Source organism: Triturus cristatus, chromosome 10 (assembly GCF_964204655.1).
Source record: "Triturus cristatus chromosome 10, aTriCri1.1, whole genome shotgun sequence".
NCBI classification, from domain to species: domain Eukaryota; kingdom Metazoa; phylum Chordata; class Amphibia; order Caudata; family Salamandridae; genus Triturus; species Triturus cristatus.
Window position 1 is genome coordinate 152,878,637 of NC_140593.1, and position 26,230 is coordinate 152,904,866.

Here is a 26,230-nt window from a genome sequence, read left to right on the forward strand (position 1 = left end):
GGTTAACGGGCGTGCTGCCGAGATCTAAAAGGAACATGTGTGTTTGTGTCACGGATGTCTTTGGTGTGTATCCGGCTCCTCCCAAGATGGGAGAGAGGCTGGGGTGAGTGAAAGTTATCATTTCATGTCTGTCTCTGTTGTGTTTCCAAATTCCCTCCTAAAGAGGGACCCTGGCGGGCGTGTGTTTTATTTATCGCTGCATAATGGCTGTCTTTGCTGTTCTTCCAGGCTCCCTCCTGCTGTCAGTGACGTCATACAGCTCCTCCAGAGCCACGCCCTCATCCCCAGCAAAATCCCTGGGGGTCCTGCTGGTCATATTGACAGCTCTGCTGGGATATACAGGTGAGATCACATGCGTGGGGTTCAGGGGAATTGGGGAGGGAGGCACACGGCTGAGACTTTGTGCGACATAGTGCCTAAATACATAACGATTGCTTCAATGCGCTTATGACAACTCGATATGGGAATGTAGTGCTTGAAACTAATGCTAGGTGGAGATGCCCAGAGAGGAAGTCTTCCCTCGCCCACCCTGTGGGAGGGCCTCGGGGTCATGAGTGAGAAGAGACCCTTTCTTACGGAAAATGAAAGGAAAGTAAACATGTCGAAAAACCTGCGGCCTGTTCTGTGGGTTAATGGCGGGCAAAACAAGTGCAGTCTAGGAACTAATAAAGCCTGACCCCGTCTCTGGCTGAGATTTTACAGAAAAAATTTCGGGGGACTGAATCTTTAAGCAATAGGCAGAGTGGAGCTGATTTCGGGGGGGAGGGGGGGCTGAATCTTTAAGCAATAGGCAGAGTGGAGCTGCAGGGGACTTAGAAGGGGAGAAACAACAACAAGGCCTCATTAACATGCAAATGGTCTTTTAAAGACCTGTGAAGTGCTCGGGCGGGTCTGTGTGTGTGCCCAGGAAGCTGTCTCATCCCGGGCTGCCACACACGACGGGGGGGGGGGGGGGCTGAAGCCCTTTGAGTCCATAGGGTGTTGCACACCTGATTCCAGCATGCACACGGGGAGACAAACGAGACAGAAGATGTGCACGCGGGGATTGGATGCTTTACTGGTGGCGTGATACACCGGGGACTTTTTTTTCCCCGCCAGTAAAGGCAGTCCCCGCGTCCACATCTTCTGTCCGTCCTATGACGGGCCGCGCTTGTTGACAATCTGACCTCTATTCCTCAGGGAGCGGGCATCCCTACAGACCGACGGTGATGCTTCCCTCGGCGCCTCGTCGCAAACTTGCGACACAGGCGCACGTTTAAAATAGCCCCCTTCTAAGGTGGGGCCAGAGACCAAACCTACCATCGAGTTGTCTCCCCTGTCCCGTCACTGTGCCGAGTGCTCACCATTGTGCCCAAGTGTCTGAAGTGAGAATGCATCTTCCGATCTCTCTTTGAGAGAGCGCTGATAGAGTGAAATTCAATTTATAGTGAATTTTCTTTTTCTGATGTGCCAATCTGCCCGTTCACTTCCATTGCCTGTCACGCTTGTTTCGGAGGAACGCGGCCCCGTGCTACTCGAAACCAAGGTGACATTTCCTTCCCGCTCCCCAGAATTAATAACAGGCCTCGTATTCATGTGATCTTTGCTCCACTGTCTACTTCTGTATTGTTAAAGCTACACGTGGTTTTAATTGGTGTCGGTACCGTATGTGTGTAACTGGGCAGTGTGGTCAGCCTTCCATTAAGCTTGTCACCGCAGGAATCCATGTCTCTAGACCTGGGCTCTTCTTACTTTGAAGTTACTCCAGCTGGTTCAAAGGAAGAAACCCAAGACTACATGTGAGAAGGTAGCCTGATATATATGCTGTCCACTAGTTCTAGTGGGCACCTTGTATCAGTCCAAACAACCCCTTATGGTGATAGGTTAAAGACAACCTTTATTGAAAGCTATCCTAGTGGTAGCTATGGAGTGCAGCCTTCAGGCTAAGTCTTGAAGGAATGTAAAGCAGCTTGTTTTACCTGTCTATAATCTCTTGAATGATCAAATGAAAAGACAACCACGCCAGGTATATATTCAAAATATGTATTTAGAATAAAACACACCCTTTAGTCTCTTTATGAGACTGGAGTTTGAAGTACTTAGTTTACAACTCAGTAATTATCAGTAATAGCACAAATACACGTTTGGGCCCTAGGGGCGCACCAAACCATATACCAAAAAAGTGGTATAAGAACCACGACTGGAATAGACACTAGGCTTATAGCCTCTACAATCGCTGGGACCCCAAGGAACCACCCAAGGTAGTGACACAGGGGACCCACGGGGACTGTATGCAGTTTGTAAACACAACCGCGGGTTCCCGTTATCTTCTATGGGCAATGTCGCGGTTGGAAATTTAAAGATTAGGGACACTTCTAATCGAGTCAGGACCAAACCCTTTTGTACTTAAGAAGTTCTAGGGCTAGCACCCACGAGAGCACTGGAGTACTCGCGTTACGTCACCCAGGAAAACCGGGTGCATAGGTGTCTTTTGGTGTCGGGTCGCGTTGTCGATTTCAATGGGAGCCTGCAAAGAACTGCTGCTGCCGTGAAGAGGAAAAGTGTCCGCAGAGATCCAAGGCCGGATCTAGGATGGAAGGAACCTGAAAGCAGAGGGGACAGAGTCTGGGTCACTTGCCAGTGACTTAGGGCAGGATGGACCAATGCCCACAGATGTCGGGTGCTTCAGGTGAGTTGATGGGTGTCTTGACTGTTCAGCCACGAGGTCCAGGAGGTGTTGACGAAGTCCACAAGCCGGGTTCAATCTGTCCCACAAAGTCTGTCGAGTACTGCGGTGTTGGCGACCAGAAGGTCTGAGGGACTCACCCAGCAAGGGTAAGTCAGGGCACATCTGGAGCAACCAGGAAAGCCTAAGCAGAAATGGAGTTGCCTTCGTGGGGACCTGCTAGCCAACGGGCTAGTGATCGCGAAGGAGCCTTGAGCGGTCGCACTTGAAGCTGGCCCACGGATCACTCGTGGTGTGGAGGCCAACAATCTTCGGTGCAGAAGGTGAGCCAGGCTGGGGCTACTCAGAGCCTAAAGCACAACTTCAAGGAGGACCAGGAAGATAGTGTTGCTGCAAAAGTTCACGGTGTCCTGGGGTCACGGTTCCACGTCACCCACGATATCCACGGGCCTCGGCTTTGCTGTGGACTCAGGGTAGCCTCGGGGAAGTCTGGAAATCCACCTCTGGTGATGCAAAGACACCAGCATCCGGCGGGAGCTTCAGCGATGCAGACCAGTCAGATGTTTCTTTGGTGCCTGCCAAGCAGGGAAGTCACGCCTTGACCCCAAGGGAGATTTCTTCAGTCTTCTAGTCAGGATAGAACGTCGAAGGTCCAGGATATCTGTAGCAGAGTTTCGTCCAGGGTAATCTAAAGTCCTAGGGGCTGGATTCCTATACTTATAGTAAGTTGAGGGGATGGACTAACTCTAAGGCCCCACCTATGGGTGGGCCTGGAAAGAGGGGTGGTTACACCCATTTACTTTGTCCAGTTTCAGATCAGGGGCAGGTAGCCCCTGCAACCGGTTTGAACTGGGCTATGCACAGGGACAGCAAACGTGCCCCCAGTGCAGGACTTCCAAGCACCAGAGAGTGCTCCCACCCAGCCCCAATACACATCTGCCTGTCTGGGGAGATGGTCACACCTCCCTTCGACAGAAAACCTATTGTCCAGGCCTCCCCTGCCGGAGTTTCAGTCAGCAGCAGGAGGCCAGACCTGTGTCTGTGGCAGAGGCATCCAATTGTGATGCCCGGGCTCAGCAAAGTCCTACCGGGTTTAGCCAGTGTGAACATGTCTCTCCCTCTAGAAGGGTGGAATGCTACCCCCGCCGCCAGAACTGGCTGGGGGTGGGGTAGTATTCCAAAGCGTTTGTCACCAAACACAACATGTTTTGATGCAACCATTCCAAAGTTAGCATTTACCGCGAGGTTAAATGCACTTAAGAATATATAGTATGGCTGTATCACAGAACAGCCATAATAAAGTATTTCTGAAAGCTGCAGAGGGGCTCAGCTCATGCTTGGGCACCCTCTCACATAAAACCAAGCACTCTGCCTTCAGGATTGTCAAGGCCTGCCATAGGAGGGGCTTATAGGTTTATATGTGTCTGTATATATGTGTGGATATAGGTAGCCTATACCACTGTAAGGGTGCAAGCACACCCTTACCCAGGCTGCAGTAGCAGACCTGTGGTGCCATTTTGGAGTGCTTCCCAGGGGTGGCATAATATATGTTGCAGTCCCTGGGAGGCCTCTGAGGTACCTATGCCCTAGGTACATAGTATACCATATACTAGGGGCTTATAAGGCACTCCAGAATCCAATTAGATATGTACCTAATGTACATGGAAACTATTTTAGAGAGGAAGCAGCTAGGCTGTGGTCCTGATTAGCAGGGCCTCAGCCAGACTAAGGTAGACAACCAGTGAAACACCAGCAAAAAGTGTGAAGCAGATCCTACTCTCCTACACTACAATTGAGGTTCTGAAATTTGTCGTTTCTCGATCGTACCCAGACTCCATCTTGTGTTTTCCGCCATCTTAGGTTGCCCTCACTCAGGCAGCTGGTAAACAAGATGTTTTTGTCATTTCTGCCCTTGCGTGTCAGGTAGCTTTTCGTCCCGTGTTTATTAACTAGTGTCAGGGTCTGGCCGAATAGACTAATTCATGTCTGAGCCGGATAATCCCCGCCCGAACTATCTGTTAGCTCACACCATTCTTTCCTCCCGCTTATCTTATCTACTGCCCTTCGCTACACATCTCATGCATTCTCTGGTCTCACGACTGTCCTTCTAGAACATACAACCATGTTTTCTTTCCTTGTAAACTGTATCATGTGGATTCTCTTTGCAATTTGCTTAAAGGGGCCAGCAACAAACATCACCTGGAACACAAGTCAGTTTTTAGCTTAAACCATTGTTGGTAACATTTGTCGATGTCTCAAATTCTATATGTGTTTGGGTTATCCATTGTATCCATTGTATTTCACTGTATAAAAGCTTGTGCGCCACGGAGGTCAGGAGCAGTCTCTTGTGAACCCATCCCTGTGTGACTTCACAGACAACTGTACTAGCTGCAGCTAATAAAACTCGATCTTTTACGCCAGACGGAGTGTCCAGTGTCTCTGTATTGCAAGACAGGAGAACTAGAGAATTTCAGGCGTACTCTGCGCCGCTTGGCCCTTAAAGGTCAGGTTCCTCAAATGGCGACCACGAAGGGACGGCTTCAGTGGTAGCGGTGCAGCCAGAGGATCGTGAGGGGCCCCACAAGGAAAATCCGGAGGAGGCGCCCCACGTGATTGACCCCTGTATGTTGGAAGTGGACCGAAGGATTTTGCGGCGTGGCTTCTCCTTTCAGACGGCTGCTGCGACTGCTGCACTGACTGCCGTCCTGCCTTGGCCCCAGTTTTTGTGAAGATTTGGTAGAGCGAGACGATAGACGGACTTCCGGTTGGCGTAAGAGGATACTTAGTTAAGTATTTGATTGGTGGGTCGCTCCCACAAATTTTGCTTTTTGGGTCTTTTGAGTTTCCTTTTTGTATTTCAATTGTTGCAATAATTGAAGCCAAGGGTGAGTACGTTTGTGCTGTTTTGTTAAGAATTGACACCCCCCCCCTTTTTTGAAGTTTGTAGAACAGTCCAGAGAAATAACGATGCCTGGTCTAAGTAAGTTTCGTCGATTTTGTTGCTTAGGTTGTACTAGGAACTCCCAGCTCGAGGACTCTTGTCCGATTCCTCCGGTTGGAACTCCCACTTATGAGCTCTATTCAAAACATGGTATTGGCCCCATTACTTTTAACAAAACATCGGTCCGATATACCAGAAGAGATGGTGTTTTGCAGTGGCCACAAAATGGCAGTTTTGAGTCTAATATATTAGACAATTTAGAAACCACTTGGTTTAGAAGAAAAGCCCGGCCGGCAATGTTTGACTCGTTCCGCCTTTGGCGAAAGGAAGCCAAACAGAAAGAAATGAAACAAGCAAGAAGAGATCAAAAAGATACAAATATGTCGATTTTACAGGCTCCCCAGCAGTTAAGAAATAACGAAGTAGACTCTGCTAGGGAGGTATCAGAAAGACAACATCGCCTGGCAGTAGATAGATGCTATCCGGTGTTGCCTACTTCCCCTTCAGAGAAGAGTAAAGATATAGAGGAAGACCCTTTAATGTCTTGTTTGTTGAATTCTCCTCCACCCTATGTTAATGTTAATGTTATTAGAACTTATATAGCGCACAGCTACCCTAGGGTGTCCCGGCGCTTGCTGAAGTTCTCCCAACGCTTGCTACATTAGAGTCAAAACAACCAGGTTTTGAGCGCTTTCCTAAAGGAAAGAAGATCCTTGGAGTTCCTCAACTCAAAAGGAAGCTGATTCCAGGCCCTGGCCGCTCCTGCCACAAAACTTCTCCCACCCCATCTAGCTTTTCTTATGATGGGAAGGATGATAAGCTTTGCTCCCTGAGAGCGCAATGATCTTACTGGAACATACCAGCGAAATTGTTGTCTTAGATGCAGAGAGCCTGAATCATGCAGAGCGCGGAAAACTAAACAAAGAGCTTTGAATAAAATACGCTTTTTCACAGGTAGCCAATGAAGTTTCCTTATGGCGTCAGAAATAGAGGAAGACCTAGACGTTCCTGTGAGCAGCCTTGCTGCTGAGTTCTGGAGCAACTGGAGTTTATAAAGGTTACCTTCCTGCGTATTCACATAGAGACTATTGCAATAGTCCAGGCGAGACAAGATCAACGCTGTGACTACGTTGGATTTACATTCTATGGGTAGAAGCGGAAGCACTTTCCTCAGGTTCCTGAGAATGTACGAGGTGGAGGAGACCACCGCATTCACCTGAGCTTGCATGGAAAGGCAATCATCCAAAACTACACCCAGATTTTTTACTTTTCTCGAGGGTGCAACTCCTAATGCACCTCCTATGGCTCAGCCAGCAGCTGCTCAGAGACCAGCTCAGCCAAATAATACTTCTCTTCCTCCTCAGCCTTTGTTTTCTCCTTCTCCTGTTATTCCATCTCCTTTAAATTACTCTCTATCCCCTGTTCTGGTGAGAAACTCTCCAGGTACACCGAGGAGACTCACAAATGCTGTCACAAGTTTCTTTTCTCCCTTAATTGGAGCCCTGAATCTGTCTCCGTCTTCTTCTAGACGACAATCTCGTTGTCAGCTTCCTCTTACGGAAGAAAAAGCAGTATTAGGTTCCCTCGCCCGTAAATGGATTGAGAAAGGTCCAATATATAGTGCACGGGATATTTTGAGCACCTTTTGTCAATGGACAGAGCCCATTCAAAGATATGTTTTTGACATAATGTTAGGGTGACCAGATTCTCAAAACAAAAAACGGGGACAGGTCATAGACATAGAAGTAGGACTACGGTTTGCAGTAACCATCGACATAAAGGTAGGACTATTTGACAGCTGCCATGGACATAGAAAAAGGACTATAAAGACAGCTCCCTCCACAGACCGAGATGAAGCATTACAGACGACAAATCAGAGGTCTTTTATTGGCTGTAACCATTAATTCCATTTAAACAGACTTTGCCTCAACATTTGCTATAGTTGGTGACCACGGCTTTAGTGCTGGTGGCGCCCTGTGCGACAGTGTTTGTTGGCGCACCCCCAAGACCACCCCCACCATGGATTCTCTCACTAGCACCCTTTAACAGTGACCAAGTCTCCATAACCACACTCTCTCAGATGCATTGAATTAGTTATATAGCGCCACTCATACCAGTGTAGGGTGTCCGAGCACTTCGCATCACACACACATTACACAGAGACAATCAATCATGCATGTGTAATCAGTGTATAGGAAATGTTACATAAGCCAAAGGACTAAAAGTGTAGGGAGTCACATGTCATCCATACTGGTAGGCAGTATAGTTTAAGAGTGCTTTGTGTGGAGAAGCACAAACGCAGAGTTGAAAAAGAAACAGCATAGTTGGGAGTTTTCTTTAATAATAAGAATCGATTTCTAGCCAAATTATCCCTTTTTGCAACATTAATCAATGCTCTAATAATGTATACTTTGCAGTGTGTATGCAGTTCTAGGATGAAAGTTAATAGCTCACTATTCTATATCAGGACTTGAAGTTATAAATTGCAAGTAACAAAAGGATATCTCTTTTGAAAGCAGTAATCTGCTGATCTGTTTACATCATACGCACTCTGTAATCTACTTGGTACAGGTTCTTTGCAGCAGGCATGTTAACCCTCTACACTAACTTCACCGAAGTCAAAACCTCAACTATACAAAATGCTGATCTCTCTCCAGGAAGATTATTAATCACACGAGTTATCTTGACATTTATGTGAGGCCTGGTAATTGCTGGGGGTAAAGAAACGCTGCAGCAGGTGCTTCAAAAGCATAATAAACTTTAAGGCGCCCCCAGGAAGCCAGCACCCGGTGCGGTGGCACCGCTCGCACCGCCCTAAAGCCGGCCCTGGACACGAAGTACAAACAGGTTACTGTTTCTAAACAAGGATATAAGCAGCTCCTGCAAGTAGGCTTTTACAAAATAAAGACATTCAAAGACGCACTGCCATCAGTAGCTGTTGGAGCAGGAGCGCTGCATTAACAAAACAAAGGTATCTCTGGAAGCACCCTAAGTGACCGGCATTCAGGTGTGAATGTATGCAGATTGCATCCTTTGACTTCTCGGCCTGGAGACAGAGGTCGCATTCAAAGCGCTGAACCTCGCGCTGTGGAATGAAAGGAGCACCTCTCCCCACCCCCCATCCCATTCAAAGCCCGATTTCCCTTCCTGCTACAACGCTCACCTAAACGTCACGCTTTAATCAGTGCAAAGAGAGCATGCACGCGCATGCTCAAACAACCGAAACAAATGAAAAACCGGGACATTTGTATGTTTAACCCGGACACTGTTTAAAAACCCGGACATTTCATTGAATTGGAGAAAAGTGTCGGGACACGGGGACACTTCTCCAAAAACGGGGACCGTCCGGGGAAAACCGGGACGTCTGGTCACCCTACATAATGTGCGACACTCTCATTAAGGGTTGGGACGATATGGAATTAGACACGGCTCCTATGGAACTGATGAAGCTCCAAGCCGATTTTGATAAAGGTTTTATAGTAGGAGCAGACGTTGAGAAAGCGGTGATTATGCTGATTGAATTTAGGACTTAATTTCTCTCTCTAAAACTCCCCGAAACTGATCTTATTGACAAAACTAAACATTATCCAATGCGTGAAGTTCCCCCAGTATGGAGAGAGGCAGTAGGTGGTTCTCAGCCGGTAGCTGCTCATTTCCAGCGTATATGGGTACATGAACCTTGGAAAAGAGCCGAAGTTTTAGCCCTTAAACAAACACTTCCAGACCCACGTAAAAATCCTGCTGGCTATTATAAGGAGCTATCCCAGACAGTTGAGGCTTGCGTTATGAACTTAGCTGACATTGATATGTTATTTGGGAATGTTGTTCCACAAGCAATATGGGCGAAAATTCGTAGGGAAGAACATGCTGCCGAATTAGGTGGTGTTTGGGCAGCTATTAGAGCTGCTGACACAGCATAAGTTGGCGGCGCAAAGCCTGACAATCTGATTACAGCACTTCCTGGTAGAATCATTGATTTAATGAAGACTCTTATGCCTGCAGTACGAGTAAATTGGGATAAGTTAACCGCCTGTAAGCAAAAGAAAGACGAGAGCGTCTCCGATTTCTTCACTCATTTCGAGGAGACCTTTCTGGATCATAGTGCTCAGGATATGAGCACGGAAGGTGGACAACGCTTATTTGTGGACAAGTTCGTATTTAACTTGCTTCCCGAATTATCGAATAAATTAAAAAGTTCCGAGAGTGCATGGGCTGTTTCTTCTACTGCTAAAATATTGGCTACAGCACAATATTATGAAAACAGAGACAAGGAAGAGAAAGATAAGCAGGAGAAGAAAAATAAAGATTTAAAAACAAAGGTTCTTTTACAGCAGGCTTATCCTCCACGTCCTGCTCAGCACCAGTCTTCTCAGCCCCCACAGTTTCAGAAAGTGTTTCAGAAGCCCGAACATTATGTACCCCGATCTATGCTAGGTCCAAACCAATGTGCTTACTGTAAGGAAGAGGGACACTTTAAGAGTAATTGTCCAGTTTTGCTCCAACGTAATAATGGAGTGTTTGTCCCACGAGGCCGTGGTAATTTCCAGTCAGTCTCCAGGGGTAGAGGTAGAGGTTCGTCCCTCCAAGAGAAGCGTTCCTTTCCCTCTCTTAACGCTGTGAAATCTTTTGACCAACAGAGAGTCCAGTCTACACAATATTATAGTGACTATTATGTTGAAGGTGGCGACGAAAGTTTCCAAAATGAATAGGCCAGCCATAGACAAAGTAAGGGAGTAGTATCAATTACAGTAGATCAGAATGGTCCTTATGTCACTGTCAATGCAATGAGTATTTCAGAGCCATTTCTTTTAGATACTGGTGCAATGAGAAGTTCTATTATTCATTCTAAACTCCCTGGGGCACCTTTGTCTGGCTTAATAAACACGTCTGTAGGATTTTCCGGCGCCCCAGTTCGTAACCCAGTCTCTTGCCCTTTACCTGTTTCGATTGGTCCATATGACCTGGAAGCATCACTTATCCTTACAACTGGTTGTGGTGAGAATCTATTGGGTTTGGATCTGTTGAAAAGTTACATGCCACGTTACACTGCTCCCCTTCTGGTGTGTATCTTACACTAGGTAAGAAACTAACATCGTCAATGCATTTGTCTAGAGATAAGTTTCCACCTGAATTACTATCTCTTCCTGAAAGTCTTTGGGCTACGGGTGCGAATGATGTGGGTCGTCTTGCGATTCCACCATATGTTGTCACTCTCAAGCCTAATGTTAAACTGCCACGTATAGCTCAGTATAAGATTTCCATGAAGGTGAAAAAGCATTATTGGCTATTGTTCAAGAATTGGTCCAGAAGGGTGTGGTGGAAGAAACGAGAGGAAATGTGTGTAACAGCCCTATTCTTACGATTCTTAAGCGAAATGATCCTTCTCAACCACCAGTCTATAGATTTGTGATTGATCTTCAAGAGGTGAACAAAATTGTTTCACCACAGTTCCCTGTTGTCCCAGACATTACAGCCTTACTGATGATGATACCAGCTTCAGCAGCTTGGTTCACCGTGATTGACTTAAAGAACGCTTTCTTCAGCATTCCTATTGCTAAAGAGAGCAGAGATATTTTTGGATTTTGTTTAGGAGGCCGAAGCTTCCGATTCAAGAGAGCACCACAAGGCTATTGTGAAAGTCCATCCATTTATAGTCAAGCTCTTAAGTCACAGCTTGATACATTCCCTTTGCCTCCCGGAGCCACTCTTATTCAGTATGTGGATGATTTGTTGATTGCGACTGATTCAAAGGATGTGTGTAAAGATGTGACTGTGGCATTGTTGCGGCATTTGTCTGATCTCAATCATAAGGTATCACCTTCTAAATTACAGTACGTGTGCCAAGAAGTTACATACTTAGGTAATCTCTTATCAAAGGAGGGAATGCGACTGACCCCCGAACGCATTGAAGCAATTACGCACATGTCGGTACCATCGACCCAGAGGGAAGTACGTGCTTTCTTGGGCATTACTTCCTACTGCAGACAATGGATACCTAATTTCTCTTTATTAGCCAAACCTTTATTAGCACTTACACAGAAAGACACGCCCCATCCACTCCCATGGACTGATGAATGTCAGAAGAGTTTTTCTGACTTACGATCAGCCCTGTGTTCTGCTCCTGTGTTAGGTACCCCTGATTACAGTAAATGTTTCACGCTCTATGTCCATGAGAGAGAAGGTTGTGCATTGTTAGTTTTGACACAACAATTTGGAGACAAACAGAGGCCATGTGCCTACTTTTCTGCTACGTTAGACCCGGTAGCTAAAGCGTTACCTAGTTGTCTCAGAGCTACGGCGGCGACAGCAATCTCTATTCGTCAATCAGCTGGAGTAGTATTGGACCACACTCTCACTGTCATGGTACCACATGCTGTGGACACTTTATTGAATAGAACTAAAACACAACATCTCACGAGGGCTCGGTTGTCTGGTTATGAGTTGACTCTCTTGGTAAGCCACATACGTATAAAGCAATGTAACACCTTGAATCCAGCTACTTTGTTACCACTCCCAGATGAAAGAGATCCTCGGGATCATCATGATTGCTTTCTTCGCACAGAAGAAGAAACAAAAGGAAGAATAGATTTAAAGGATACTGCGCTCGAGGATCCGGATGGAACCTTGTGGGTTGACGGTTCCTGTTTCAAATTACCCAATGGCGAGACTACCTCAGCTTATGCAGTCACCACATTACATACAGTAGTGGAGACAGCATGTATCAGATACAATTCAGCCCAGGCTGCAGAATTGATAGCCTTGACTAGAGCATGTGTGCTGTCGAAAGGGAAAAGAGTGAATGTTTACACAGACAGCCAATATGCCTTTGGCGTGGCACACAGTTTTGGTCGTTTATGGAAGGAAAGAGGATTCTTTACTTCCCATGGAACGAAGATTCAGCATGGCCAGTTGGTCACCGATCTTCTTGACTCTCTCACATTACCTACCCAAATTGCCATCATCAAGTGTAGTGCACATAAAAGAGTCACAGATGACATTGGTCGCGGGAATGCTTTCGCAGACGAGGTAGCGAAAAACACAGCTAGGAACATCACAAGTCACATGTACGTTGCAGGCCCTGCAAATCAGATCCCAGAAAGAGGAATGTGTGAGGACACAATTGAGAGCGTAAGAACGATTCAGGAAGAGGCTACAGAGAAAGAATTGAGTAAGTGGAAAGAAAGTACGGGAATGTTGGATTCGAATGGATGTTGGACAGAATTGTCAGAGCATCAACGATGGATGTTGCCAGATGCATATGTATTACCTGTAGTGACTATGGCTCATGGACCAGCTCACATTAGTGCTAAAGGCATATGCAAACTTCTGGCTCCAGTTTGGCAAAATGAAGGAATTCCAAAATGTGCAGACAATGTGGTAAAACATTGCATTATATGCTTAATGCATAACCCAGGGAAGGGTACTCCAACTACTGCAGGCCATTTCTCTCCCCCTACGTACCCCTTTGAAGTATTACAGATTGATTATATACACATGGATCGATGCAACAATCTCAAGTATGTTCTGGTGGTAGTATGTGCATTCTCTAGATGGATAGAGGCTTACCCCTTAAAAGATAACACAGCTGTATCAACTGCTAAAGTATTACTGAAAGAGTTTTTTCCTAGATTCGGTTTGCCGCAAATTGTCTGGAGTGACAATGGAAGTGAATTTGTAGGCAAAATCATGCAGAAAGTATGTACGGGTCTTGGTATTAGACAAAAATTCCATGCGGCAAACCATCCACAATCAGCGGGTTTGGTAGAGTGCTACAATGGCATTCTCAAACTGAAATTGGCAAAGATTCAGGCCAGCACAGGTCTTGCCTGGCCTGACGCTTTACCATTGGCCTTACTATCCACCAGAACTACTGTACACTCTCGTATGGGACTTAGTCCATATGAAGTGATATTCGGACGCCCCGCCAATATTTGGGGAGTTCCTCGTCCTAGGAAGTACTCAGACATACCGTACCCTATGCTTATTGATTACCTTCATGACTTGACTGCTAAATTAAGTATTCTTCGCCAACAGGTTCAAAGTGCTCTGCCAGAGGCCTCAACAGACCCAGGTCACTCTATCAAACCGGGAGACTGGGTCTGCACCAAGAACTTTCAACGAAAGAAAAATCTTGATCCTCGCTGGTCACCTCCTCGCCAGGTTCTACTGGCTACGCGGACAGCAGTAAGGATAGAAGGCAAGAAAAACTGGGTCCACGCCGTGCATTGCAAAAAGGTACCCTTGCCCTTGCCTTTTGACCAGTGGGTCCGCGGTGGCATAAGTGAGTCTGAAGGAGACAAGACTCCCCGGTTCGTACCATTTAGTAACGCACGGCTGGAAGACACCCAGACTGAGGAAGAAAGTGATGACACTCTTCGAAGAACCATTCCATTACATCTACAAGTGAACACTACTCATCCGGAAATAATCTTTCAGGACCAAACGATTCCAACAAAGAAACGATACAACCTGAGGACCAGGCCTGAAGCAAAGACTTGAACATTTGTTACTTTTGCCACCAATGAACTATTTTTCCTTTTTAGATAGTATTTGTGCCATCTGTCCCCATCGCAGGCTCTCGGTAGGAGTCTTGGACTGAACCTGGTTTATGGTCAAGATCCGCTAGGTTCAGGATTATCAAATAGCCAAGTGATTGAGGAAGATTGCTGCGAGCGACAAATTTTTCTAGCCAGGATGGATGGTACATCACGTCAGGTAGATAGAAGACAGAATATGCAAACCAAATATTGTAAATCATTACGTAGTCGTTTTGGCGTAACCTTCTGTGTGTTGCTGATTCTATGTGTTTTATTAGCATGTATAGGTTGGATTGTCCATGTGTTACAACTAAAAACTGTTCCTTTATCTACTTCTGTACCTTCTCGTCCCACTAAAATTCAACACAAGATAAGTGCCCTTTCCGCACATGAACAAATAAGAAGGATGGAGTATCAAAATAATTTGTTTATCCAGCTGTTACACCAACACCAGTTAGTTGTCAACATATCTGACTGTTGGGAATGTGGACTCATGCCTCACACTGCCCATAAAGGGATGCCCTATTTAGTATTGCCTTTCTCATATGAAGGTTCAGCATGGGCTTACCTGACCATGTTTTCGGCTGCCTACCACAACAGACTTCGATATCCGATAGGTACATTTGAGAATGGAATGGATTTTAGCCACGGTACTTTGATAAAGGGTATAGTGACCATGGCTAAAATTTTAGGGAAGAGTAAGATTCCTTTGGATGAAAAGAAAGCCTACGAAGGTTGGAATGTAACTCATTACATTTCCAGTCTTAATAACAAGACCAAACAAGAGAAGTCTTCCCCAGCATGGACTGTACCCCACCAAGGCAACTTTTGTCTCCGAATCAATAGCAAGGAGAATGACACTCAACAAAACTGTTCCCAGATATATGTATTCACGCCTCAAAATAACCCTCCATTGATCCCATCACAAGGAACCTATTTTGTCTGCTATGACAAAGCATATACATGGCTCCCCTCTGACTTTTCGGGAACATGTTACATAGCATTCTTGCTTCCCCCAACGTATACTGCACCCTCAGACTCGGGGTGGGCGGAATTTGCGTAATCGCGTTACGCAAATCTCAGCGAAACGGTAAAAAATCTCCGCGAACACGCAGAAATTCCGCGAACACGCGGAATTGCTTGTTCGCGATGCTTTTTTCCTGTTCACAATCGCTGTTTGCGTGCTCGGGGAGAAATATCTCGCGAACAAGCATTTTGAGAACGCAAACAAGCAAAAATTTCACGAAGACGCAGAAAGCGTAATTTTGGGCAATTTCGCGTTCTCCGCAGAACGCAAAATTACCCAAATTCCGCAAATTCCGCGAACGGAACGGAATTTACCGCCCAGGCCTACCTCAGACCATCACAGACACAGATATGGTAGAGGCGTATTTGATGCCAAAGACACAGCTGGCCAGGAGGGAGGAGATTTCTTCAAAGGATTCATTCCCTTCTGGGGACCAATGATTAACAGCGGAAACATTAGGCGATTAGTTCGCGTGGTTGAGACAACCATCGATGTTACTGCAGGTGCCTTAAGTAACATCACTGCAGAACTCCGAGCGGACCGTCTCATGACGTTACAAAACAGAATTGCGCTAGATGTGATCCTAGCAGACCGAGGAGGAGTCTGTAAATTAATTGGATCAAGCTGCTGTATATACATTCCTGATGACGCCCCGACTGTATATTAGGCCATCTCAAAATGACATACCATCTCCGCATCGATCCATCAGGACGAAGGAGATTGGTCCCTCATGGGATGGTTATGGAGATTATTATCTACCTGGGGATGGAAGATACTAACATTCCTTGGAGCAATTCTGGCCATCATATTCTCTTGTTGCTTGTGCATACACTGTGGTCCTGCTATCTGAGGTCTGTTCGCTACCTTATGTGTATCAAAGCCTGTAACCCAACAAACAGAGAATATTAAGATGATGGTCCAGCAACAGTTAAACGACCTTATGGCAATTGATATCGACTCCGACTCAGACTAACATGAGCCCAGTCATTGTGTTATTGCCTGAGTAATGGCTAAAGGAGGGTCTGAGGTTCTGAAATTTGTCGTTTCTCGATCGTACCCAGACTCCATCTTGTGTTTTCCGCCATCTTAGGTTGCCCTCACTCAGGCAGCTGTTAAACAAGATGTTTTTGTCATTTCTGCCCTTGCGTGTCAGGTAGCTTTTCGTCCCGTGTTTATTAACTAGTGTCAGGGTCTGGCCGAATACACTAATTCATGTCTGAGCCGGATAATCCCCGCCCGAACTATCTGTTAGCTCACACCATTCTTTCCTCCCGCTTATCTTATCTACTGCCCTTCGCTACACATCTCATGCATTCTCTGGTCTCACGACTGTCCTTCTAGAACATACAACCATGTTTTCTTTCCTTGTAAACTGTATCATGTGGATTTCTTTGCAATTTGCTTAAAGGGGCCAGCAATAAACATCACCTGGAACCCGAGTCAGTTTTTAGCTTAAACCATTGTTGGTAACATTTGTCGATGTCTCAAATTCTATATGTGTTTGGGTTATCCATTGTATCCATTGTATTTCACTGTATAAAAGTTTGTGCGCCACGGAGGTCAGGAGCAGTCTCTTGTGAACCCATCCCTGTGTGACTTCACGGACAACTGTACTAGCTGCAGCTAATAAAACTCTATCTTTTACGCCAGACGGAGTGTCCAATGTCTCTGTATTGCAAGTCAGGAGAACTTGAGGATTTCAGGCGTACTCTGCGCCGCTTGGCCCTTAAAGGTTAGGTTCCTCACAATTCCCAGAACACAAAGGGTAATACATTAAAAGTCCAGCACTGAAAAAAGGTGACAATGCTTCCTTTCCTCTCTCATCTTCATGCAATAACCCCTTGTGGTTTTATAGGACAGAAGGCACTTACGTAGACAAATTTTAAACAATGGATTTGACTGTTCTAGCGACCATGTCGCCACACACTATGAGATTGATTGAGTTTTAAGTCAACAGCCTTAAGCATACTGGGACTTGTAATTTTAGTTTGTAAACATAGGCCCGCATGTGGAAAAAGGAGACTGTCTGATGAGTACAGTCTTAACATGGGTCACTCTTGCAACGACGCTGTTTCCAAACCTCCAAATCATTGCTTTCTAGTGTGCTAGTCCACTTACTTCAACGGAAGCAACACAAGCTCATAAACCCCAGAATGCATTTGTTTAATCACTCTGTGTTCTTGCACAGTGGAAGGCCCATCACAAAGATCGACAGGCCATCTTTCACTGGCTTACTGCTGTATTTGGAAGTTAACCTGGTACAAACAAGATTACATATTTTTACAGACAGTGTTATCATGTGTAAACATGTCAAAGTAATAAACTAATACTATCATAAAATGTTCTACAGTATGCCGCATAATTTCTACATAATTTTTTCACCCTTCCACATAATTTGGTCCTCCCCAGGCACATAATACTAGTCGCCCTGGATATTGCCTGGTACTGGTTATTTGAATTCTCTGGTGTCAAGTAATCCATTCCAAACATTTACTCAATTTTCTCTGTGGTAGATTAATTAGAGGGAGTCGTGACCATTAGTGAGGAATGTGAGTTCATGTAATGGTTGGTGGGGTACGTGGATAGGCGAGAGGAGATCACATATTGCTAGGTTGCAGGGGTATAGTTTCAAAGAAGGAGGTTGTAATACATGAGGGGGGGTGATGGCAAATGCAATAATGGTGAGTTGCAGAGAACCAAGATTTAAAAACGGAGGATCTGATTATAATCGTACAATGGTGTTCAGAATGATGTCAAACGTATTACTGTAAGTCTCATAACGGGTTGCATCTATATTGCGGAATGTCAGTTAATGTGCCATGAAGTATGTGTACTGCTCACTACACTAACCCTGGACTGCACCACACTGTGCCCCGTTACGCATTACCAAGGTTGGTAGTTGAATATAATGTAAAGGAGGGTGATCTAGGACAGTTAGACAAAATTTTACTCTAATTGCCAAAGGGATACTCGTCAGATGGTTTTACCTAATCTAAACAGACTGGAACCTGGTCACTCACTTAACAAGCATTAAAAATGCAATAGGTCTCGCCTTTCATTAAGTTAAAGCCATTTGCTTTGCTACACAATACCATTAGCAAAGCAAATGGCTTTAACTTAATCAAAGGCGAGAACTATTGCATTTTCAATGCTTGTTACTTAAATGTATGTCTCCCATTTCTCAGTCTCTGTCTCCTCTCACCCAATCTCTTTAATTCCTCTAATTTTCCCTCCATTCAGATTTCTTTCTCTTTAAATCCATCTTTCCTATACTAACTTCTTCCTTCCATACATTTCACTCTCTTTCCAATCTCTACCTTGTCATCTACTTGGGTCTCCAATTTTCTTCCTTCCTTTATTTACTTCTCCCTTCTTCTCTCCTGCAGGAGTCCGGAGGAGCCGTGGTCCAGTCCCCTTGTTTGTGTCCTTCTGCCTGATGGTCTCAGCGCTATGGTGCTCTAAGGGAGTGATCCATATCATGGACGGTCAGGGGGTCATCAGTGGGTCCCTTGATCTTCATAATGCCATGGTCCCGGGTCTTGCAGCCTTCATCCTGGGACTGATCATCATCAGTCTGGTGGCCATCCTTCAGAAGGAGGCTGCCCTCGCCATGATGGCGTTGGCCATCTTGCTCTACTCTGCCCATGAAACCGCCACATACTATGACAGTAGCTTTGGTGCCTCGGCTGTGGCATCTAACCACCTCATCGTCTGTCTCGTTGGGGCATACTGTGGTGGAGGGAGGCTCCTTCATATACTTACTGGGAAGATGGTCATCCTCCCTGGTACAGACCTGGCTACAACTAAAGCCATCACCCATGGCTCACCCATGGCCTCCAGCAGCAACGACCTGGTCATCATTGGGCTGACCTTGAATATGGTGTCCGCCAGCGTCTTTGGATGCAGGGTCCTGGGAGTGACCACCAGTCTCTTTGTGGGGCAGGTGCATTGGCTATGGATGGTGGGGCTCTTCCAGATTGGGGTCTACATCCTGTCGTATCGATCCTTGGATACCCTGGCGGCCATCTTCTTTGGCTTCATCTCCATCCTACGGTTCGCTGAAAGGTATTCCTTGCTCTACCGGTTCCGGCAGGCAACTGAACCCATTTTCCCTGTCCCATTACTGGCGGTCTTTTTGCTTCTATTTATGGTCTTGGCTGTATTCATGGCTGGTAGGAACCTAGTGGATGGGCTGTATCTGCTGTTTTTTGTGACCTACTCCATCGCTTTGGCTTTGCGTCCCACTGGTTTCTTCCAAGGTGGACCCCAAGGAGTGAATGTGGCTATTTACGTCGCTTCAGCACTTATGACACTCATTAAACTTTACAACATGAAAGCGGCCACCAATTCCAACAGGGTAGGGGATTGTTAAGAGACTGTTCACACCTATTAGCATGTTCAAGTTACGTCAAGAAAAAGACCTGCATGTTCCTTACCTCGGCTATTCTAAGTATGCTGATGGAGAGGTGCTTGGCCACGCAGGCAGCATTTTGGCCGCCTTTGCAATCACCATGTCTGTGGACCCAACAGATGCACGTGCCACTGTCGTCCTACCGTCGGTGGTGGTAGCTGGAGGGCTTCTAAAATTTGTCTGTGGCTCTGTGGCCTTCTCGCGTGGTAAGACCCTTGAGAGCAGCACCTTTATTCTTTATGGAATTATGTGGGACATCTGGGGTCTCACCAGGTATGGTGAGGGGCTTCCACGTGGCGGATACACTTGTTTTGCAGTGACGGGAATAAATACCCGATCACAGTTGATTGTAAAACAAACTATCAGCGTTGCCTATACATGGCTACTATCTGGGTTAGTAAATGTCGTAAATCTGGAATAGGATATAGTGTATACACGGCTAATGTGTGCCAGGTAGCCCCTTCATTGCTCAAAGGACCAGCTCTGATACTCTGAACTAGATGCAGTAGATATCCACCAAACCACGGTTGTTGTTTTTGATATTTGTTTTGATATTCCAGTGATACTTCCACGTCATGGTAGGGATTATAGTTAGCAAATAATGCAGCAGCTCTTTATGAATGAAAGCTCTCCGTATAGGGATCCACAGCATCAAACTCCACTGATGAGTGAAACATTTGAAAGAGCATGCAGCATGAGTATTTACAGTGACATTTACCCCAACTCCTGTGTTAGGAAAACCCTTAGCCAAGAGGTGTCGAGTAAGAGGTGGGGTGAAATTTACTCCTGTTGGGATCGATTTCTGCACCACTGCCAGATTCAAAACATAACCTTTAAAACTGAAATTAATATGTAGTTACCTTTAATTACTCAAGTGCCTGACAAACCCACAGGAGAGAGGGAGCACCAGCGTGAACTGATGGAAGAGACCAATATTACGAGAGATGTCTCCATCATTAGTAAGAATTGGCAAAAACTTAATTGCTTAAAGATAGGGTCCTCTGTATGAGCACCAATGATATGTCCTGTGGATTTCTGCTGCAGAATATGGCCTGAGAAAGGATTCTCTGGACCTTCTGATACTAAAACCTTAGTGCACCAACATAAGACAGCGAACCCGGCCCACAACCCACTGAGCATTACTTGAGAAAGGTTCATTGGTTTGAGAAACCCTCCCTTCTCTTTGGCTAAATAAACTAATCTTAGAACCAAACCGGCCCTTTCAGAAGCCATTTATTTGGTTTTCCTCACACCGACATACATTATTAGAACAACTGAAGCAGTGTACAATAACGAGACAGCTGTTGGAACAGTGTCTTTGCCACAGTGGCCGTATTGTCCTCAGGCAGATAAGGCTGTCGAAGGACTTGATTAGCCTTCTTCGCATTCTTCAACAAGGAAAGGTGTTTACAGCTAGAGCTGAAGTTCCGCTCTAACCAACAATGCCTTAATGCAGTTCATGTACAGTTATACAACAATAAAACACTATTACAATATGGCGATCATAAAGTATGTCAGCTGGTGTGGTGTCACCTGGGCAGTGCACGTGTCCACTTTAGTTTGGAGGAATTAAAGCTGAAGCTATGATGGCTACTTCATTATAGGGAAATAAGTGTTGAGACATTAGGTGACTATGCATTCACAGTTTGGGCCTCTGATGGTAGACCAGTAGGTCATGGATTGGTATACAGTAGATAAACATAGTTCTAAGATGCTGACCATTTCACCTGTGATGGTCATGTGATCTGTGAGTAGGCCTACACCTGTTTAACACCTACAATCACTGTGTGGTATTTAACTAACCAATTTGATGACACTAGGGTTATTATTTGGCGAGTATGTGCAAGCTGACACACAAGAGAGAAGTAAGTGTAATGGTAAGTGGGCTGTTAGCATGAGCATGCCATCAACGGACTCAGGGAGGTAGTATGGTGACAGGTTTCATTTACCTGGTAAGCCTTCATCTTTAGTATGTTTGGCTATAATGAATTTGAGGGTCTCATGTTAACGCTTTTGTGTAGTTGAGTCATCTTTTTAGGGTAAAATTGCTTTCTGGTTGAGGCTGGGTTGACAGTATGTAGAGCCACTGCTACTTGGGGGCAGTGGGACCATGACAAGGCGCACGTGCTAAACCTGATGTATTAATACCCAATATATAAATAAGTATTTACATCAAGATTTGTGGTGTGTGAAGGCACCATTGGGTTCAGAGAACTGAGGGAATACTTCTGGTCCTCCTTGTTTCAGTAGGTGGGTCGCGTCATTACTTTATTTACATTGAATCTTTGCTTCTAGTATGTGAGGAAGTGATGTTTGGGTTATGGGTCGACTGTCTGTGTAATCCCTGCTTCTCATGAAGCTGTAATAGGATAAGAGCAATTCTTTTGAGTGCAGGGAAGGTACATATTTGAAGTGGGGGCAGAGTGCTGATCATAATTCCCATATATAGAGGTATTTATAGCATGACAGTCAATAGTATCTGTGAGCCATTAACTCATATAAGCAGATAAGGTTTGTTGCAAAATGTGGCTGTTTTTTCTTTAGACAAGTTGGAAGAATACGGTTCTAGCTTTTTAGAAAATTCCTGGATCAGGTTAGTGGAAAATATTGGTAATAATCTGCTGCCTGCTTTGAAAGTATTTAGTTCACTCTAGGTAATAGGGTGATAGCCAAAAAGGCATGACACGGGTTATGGCAGTATATGATGCACTGGTGATGGTTTCTGGTGGCACTCCTTCATGGCTTCATTTGGTAAATGCATTGTCTCCTTTCCCTTACGTACTGAGGGCCTTATTTATGAAGGCCTGCATCACTTTTGCGCTGCCGTTGCGTCACTTTTAGTGAGGCAGCGGCTGCGTAAATAATGCGCTATGTTGCGCCATATTTAAAAAAGTGACGCATCTAGTCAGATGCGTCACTTCCCCCACAAGAAAGGGTCGTAGGAGTGGCGCAGTGAAATCTATGAGATTTTGCTGTGCCACTTCTAGGACGCCAATGCATCAAAACCTTACGCCTGCCTCATGGCAGGCGTAAGCATGACGCAGGCCCTTTCACATGGGGCTTGCCCCATGTGAAAGGGCCTGCGTAAGGGAAAATGTTTGTTGTACTCTTGAGAAGTTATGTTTTCTTGTTTCAAAAATCTGATTTATTGTCCCTTATATCCTTTCACCTTCCTTAAGGTCCCCTTTGGTATCTCCCTTCAATTCCCCCTGCCCTGGTTCTATTCTTAGAATGCTGCTTTTTCTCACAAGAGACTTGTAAATTGAGAGCTAATTGTTGGTGATCTAGTAAGGAATAAACATGATTGTCCATTCCATGAGATTCCTGTTGTCGTTTCTGGATTCCTGACACCACATCTGAACCACTGAAGAACTGAGTCACACTTTTTCTCATCATTACAACTTCATTATTCGCCTACTTGCTAGTCATAGCCTAAGGCCTGGGTGCCTCACTCAAGGCTTCTCTCACTCACAAGTGTTCTAAACCTTTGGCTCACCAATCACCAGGAGACTTGTGCCTTTTCCAGGCTGAACACCTCACCTTGTACATTTTATCTCATAGCCTTTGAGGCATCTGCTTTACATGAGCTCCGGTTACATTACACAAAGGCAGGTTCGTTTTTAGGCACGAGGTGATAGAGGGCCCGATTACGACTTTTGGTGCAGCAAGAGTGGGCGGTATGCCACAGACATGCTCCTGCTGTGCCATTGCCATGGTTGACCACCGCCAGATTATGAGTTTCCTCCTGTTTGGCAGGCTGTTTTTTAAAGTTCCCAGAAGTGGTGCCTCTAAACATGGGCACCGCAATGGGAACTTCACAAACAAATCCTGCATGGCATGAACTGAAAAGTCCATGCCGTGCAGGAACTGGGGTGCATGCACACTGGGGAACACATGTTGTGCCCCACTGCTTGAATCCCCATGCACATGGGGAACAGGGGTCCCTGTAGGGCCTTCTTTTTTCAGGACCACTAGCCTTTTCATGGAGTAAAGACCACCATTGCTCCTGAAACTAGTAATATGCATGGTGGTGCCGCAGTGGCACCACCTGCATATTACATAGCCCTAACCGCCGTGCCACTGCCAGGGAACCGCGGTTCCCTGGCGGCTGCGGCGGTGCAATGGAGGTCCACATGCCGAAGTCGTAATATGACGGTCGGACCGCTGCGCCACCATGAGTCTGGCAGTCCTCAGACCAACAGACTCGAAATCCGGACCTAACTGATTGACCAAGGATCGCAGGTTATTGAGCCAATGCCAAGACTGGAACCTGGTTTGCCATATCCAGAGTCGGCAGCTCTGGTGGTAATGCCACATCCTCTCAAATAATTGCATTGTCCATGCTAGGTAAACTGTGCCATGTTTTTGCACATGGTGACACACAATGTTAATTACTGGAGTCTCTGTATAAACCAAGGTGTTCTCCCTTCTGGGTGCATGCCCTTTATGGACCCAAGGATGCTGCTCTGTAGGACCGGGGAGGTGGAGGGCCGAGGTCATTATGAACTGTCCCAAACAGACGCTCACCCCTATGAGGTGTTTACTTTCAGTAACTTGTAGGATGTCCTGAATTCTGAAACAAACGCGATGAGTGGAGCCCCCTGCAGGGCTCGGGATGGGTGCTGCCTGTAGGATTCACCCAATGTCTCCCAAGTCCCCAGACGAGAGAGAACCTCCTATTTGGCTATGCAGGTTGGGATGAATTCCCATAAGTCCACACCCTCCACCTCCCAGTCTGCTCCCCCACCTGCATCTGTGCTAAGACATGGCAGGACCCGAAGAGACGTTTTGCAACAATTTTACTGTTTAAGTCAGTGCTGCGAAGCCTTAGTGAACGTGCGCTTAAGAAATAGCATATTATAATTGATGCGATAATTCACCATTTCCTTACTTGTGTGCTGAACATTTAACCACAGCAATCTTTTTGGGCATTTGTAATGCATTCAATAAATCCTTCACATTTTTACTATTCCGGATTGGGGATCCTGAAGAAGTCAATTATCCTTGTTACATCCACAACTGACCAAAATCATGCAACATCGAAAAACCTTATTGACTATCAGTGAATTTGGTTACTCTCAGATTTTTGCCAATTTTACATACTTTTGTCAAAGCAATTAGTTCAGAAATGTGAGCAGAATTTACCCCTTTTAGACAGGATGCTTCAAGAACTATAGACACTGTACATACTGCATAAGCAGCACTCAATACACCTTTTTCATCTCTCAGACAGGATCCATCCACAAACATCACACTATCTGATTCTTCTAGTGGTGTATCTTTTATGTCAGGCCTTGATTTTGTGCATAATTCTGTCACACCCAAACAATAATGATCTGCTTCATGCTTCACTTCTTCACAATTTGAACTTGGCAACAATGTTGCTGGAATCAATGTTGTACACCTTGTCACCATCACATTTTCAGCACCCAAAATCACTCTCTCATATCTAGTCAGACGACTACACGTCATATGTTGAGTTCGTGATCTTGTTAAAAGAATCTCAACTGAGTGTGGCACATATACCTTCACTCAATGTCCCATAACAATTGCTTCACTCTGCTCAAGGCTCACACAAGTAGCAGCCACTGCTTTCAAACAGTCTGGTAATGCTGCAGCCACTGAATCCAAAGTAGAAAAATATGCTACTGGACGACGTGCCATTCCATGTTTTTGTGTTAGGACCGAAAGTGCACATCTATCTCTCTCACAGCATAATAATGCCAAATATTTGTGTAATCTGGCATTCCCAATGCAGGTGCTTGACAAAGACTATTGCGTAATTCAATAAAAGCTTTCATACTCTCCTCATCCAACTCAATAGGATCAACCACATCCTTATGTGTCAACCTCTGTAAAGGTTTTGCCATCAGTGAAAACCCACTGATCCATTGTCTGCAGTATCCAACCATTCCCAAAAACATTCAAACTTCCTTTTGAGTTCTAGGAGAACTCATTTACAAAATCACATTTATTCAGTCTTGCGTTACTTTTCTAACTCGTTTCTCAATTTTGAGTCCCAAATATTGTACTTCTTTTTGACAAAACTGTAATTTTGCTGCTGCACTTTATGCCCACCTTCTGCCAAATGATTCAGTAAGGCAATAGTATCTGTCACACAGGCCTCTCTTGTTTTTGATGCCACCAGTAGGTCATCAATGTACTACACTAAAACTGAATTTTCTTGCATGATCAATGACTCCAAACACTTTTTCAAGATCTGATTAAAAATCAAAGGGCTCTCTGTATACTGCATGCCAAGACACGGTCTCCGAACCGGAAAGCAAATAAATATTGGCTATCCGGATGTAAAGGTATCGGGAAAAATGCTTGACCAAGATCAATCACTGTGTACCATTCTTCATCACAAGGAATTTGATAAAGAATCACTGCTGGGTTTGGCACTATTGGACAACAGGGTACTACAAACTTAATAATTTTCCTCAGATCTTGTACTATTCTTTATTTTCCACTTGGTTTCTTAATCCCCATAATAGGTGAATTACAAGGACTACTTAGTATTTCTAATCTAGAATTCTATTTCTTCGTTGATATCATCCTTTTGTTTTCCAAACCTATCACAGATAACTTCTGGAAACAATGGATGAAATTGCATTCCTGGATCATCTTCATTGATGACCATGACTAG

The 26,230-nt window shown here is 45.2% G+C and overlaps 1 protein-coding gene across 1 annotated transcript; it reads left to right on the top strand.

Moving 5' to 3' along the window:
• Positions 1-203: 203 nt before the first annotated feature.
• On the top strand, positions 204-26,230 carry LOC146789091 (uncharacterized). Its single transcript, XM_085631028.1, is given in 4 exon segments — positions 204-342; positions 18,557-19,511; positions 19,513-19,859; positions 26,079-26,230. Coding segments are annotated over 4 exon segments (1,593 nt in total).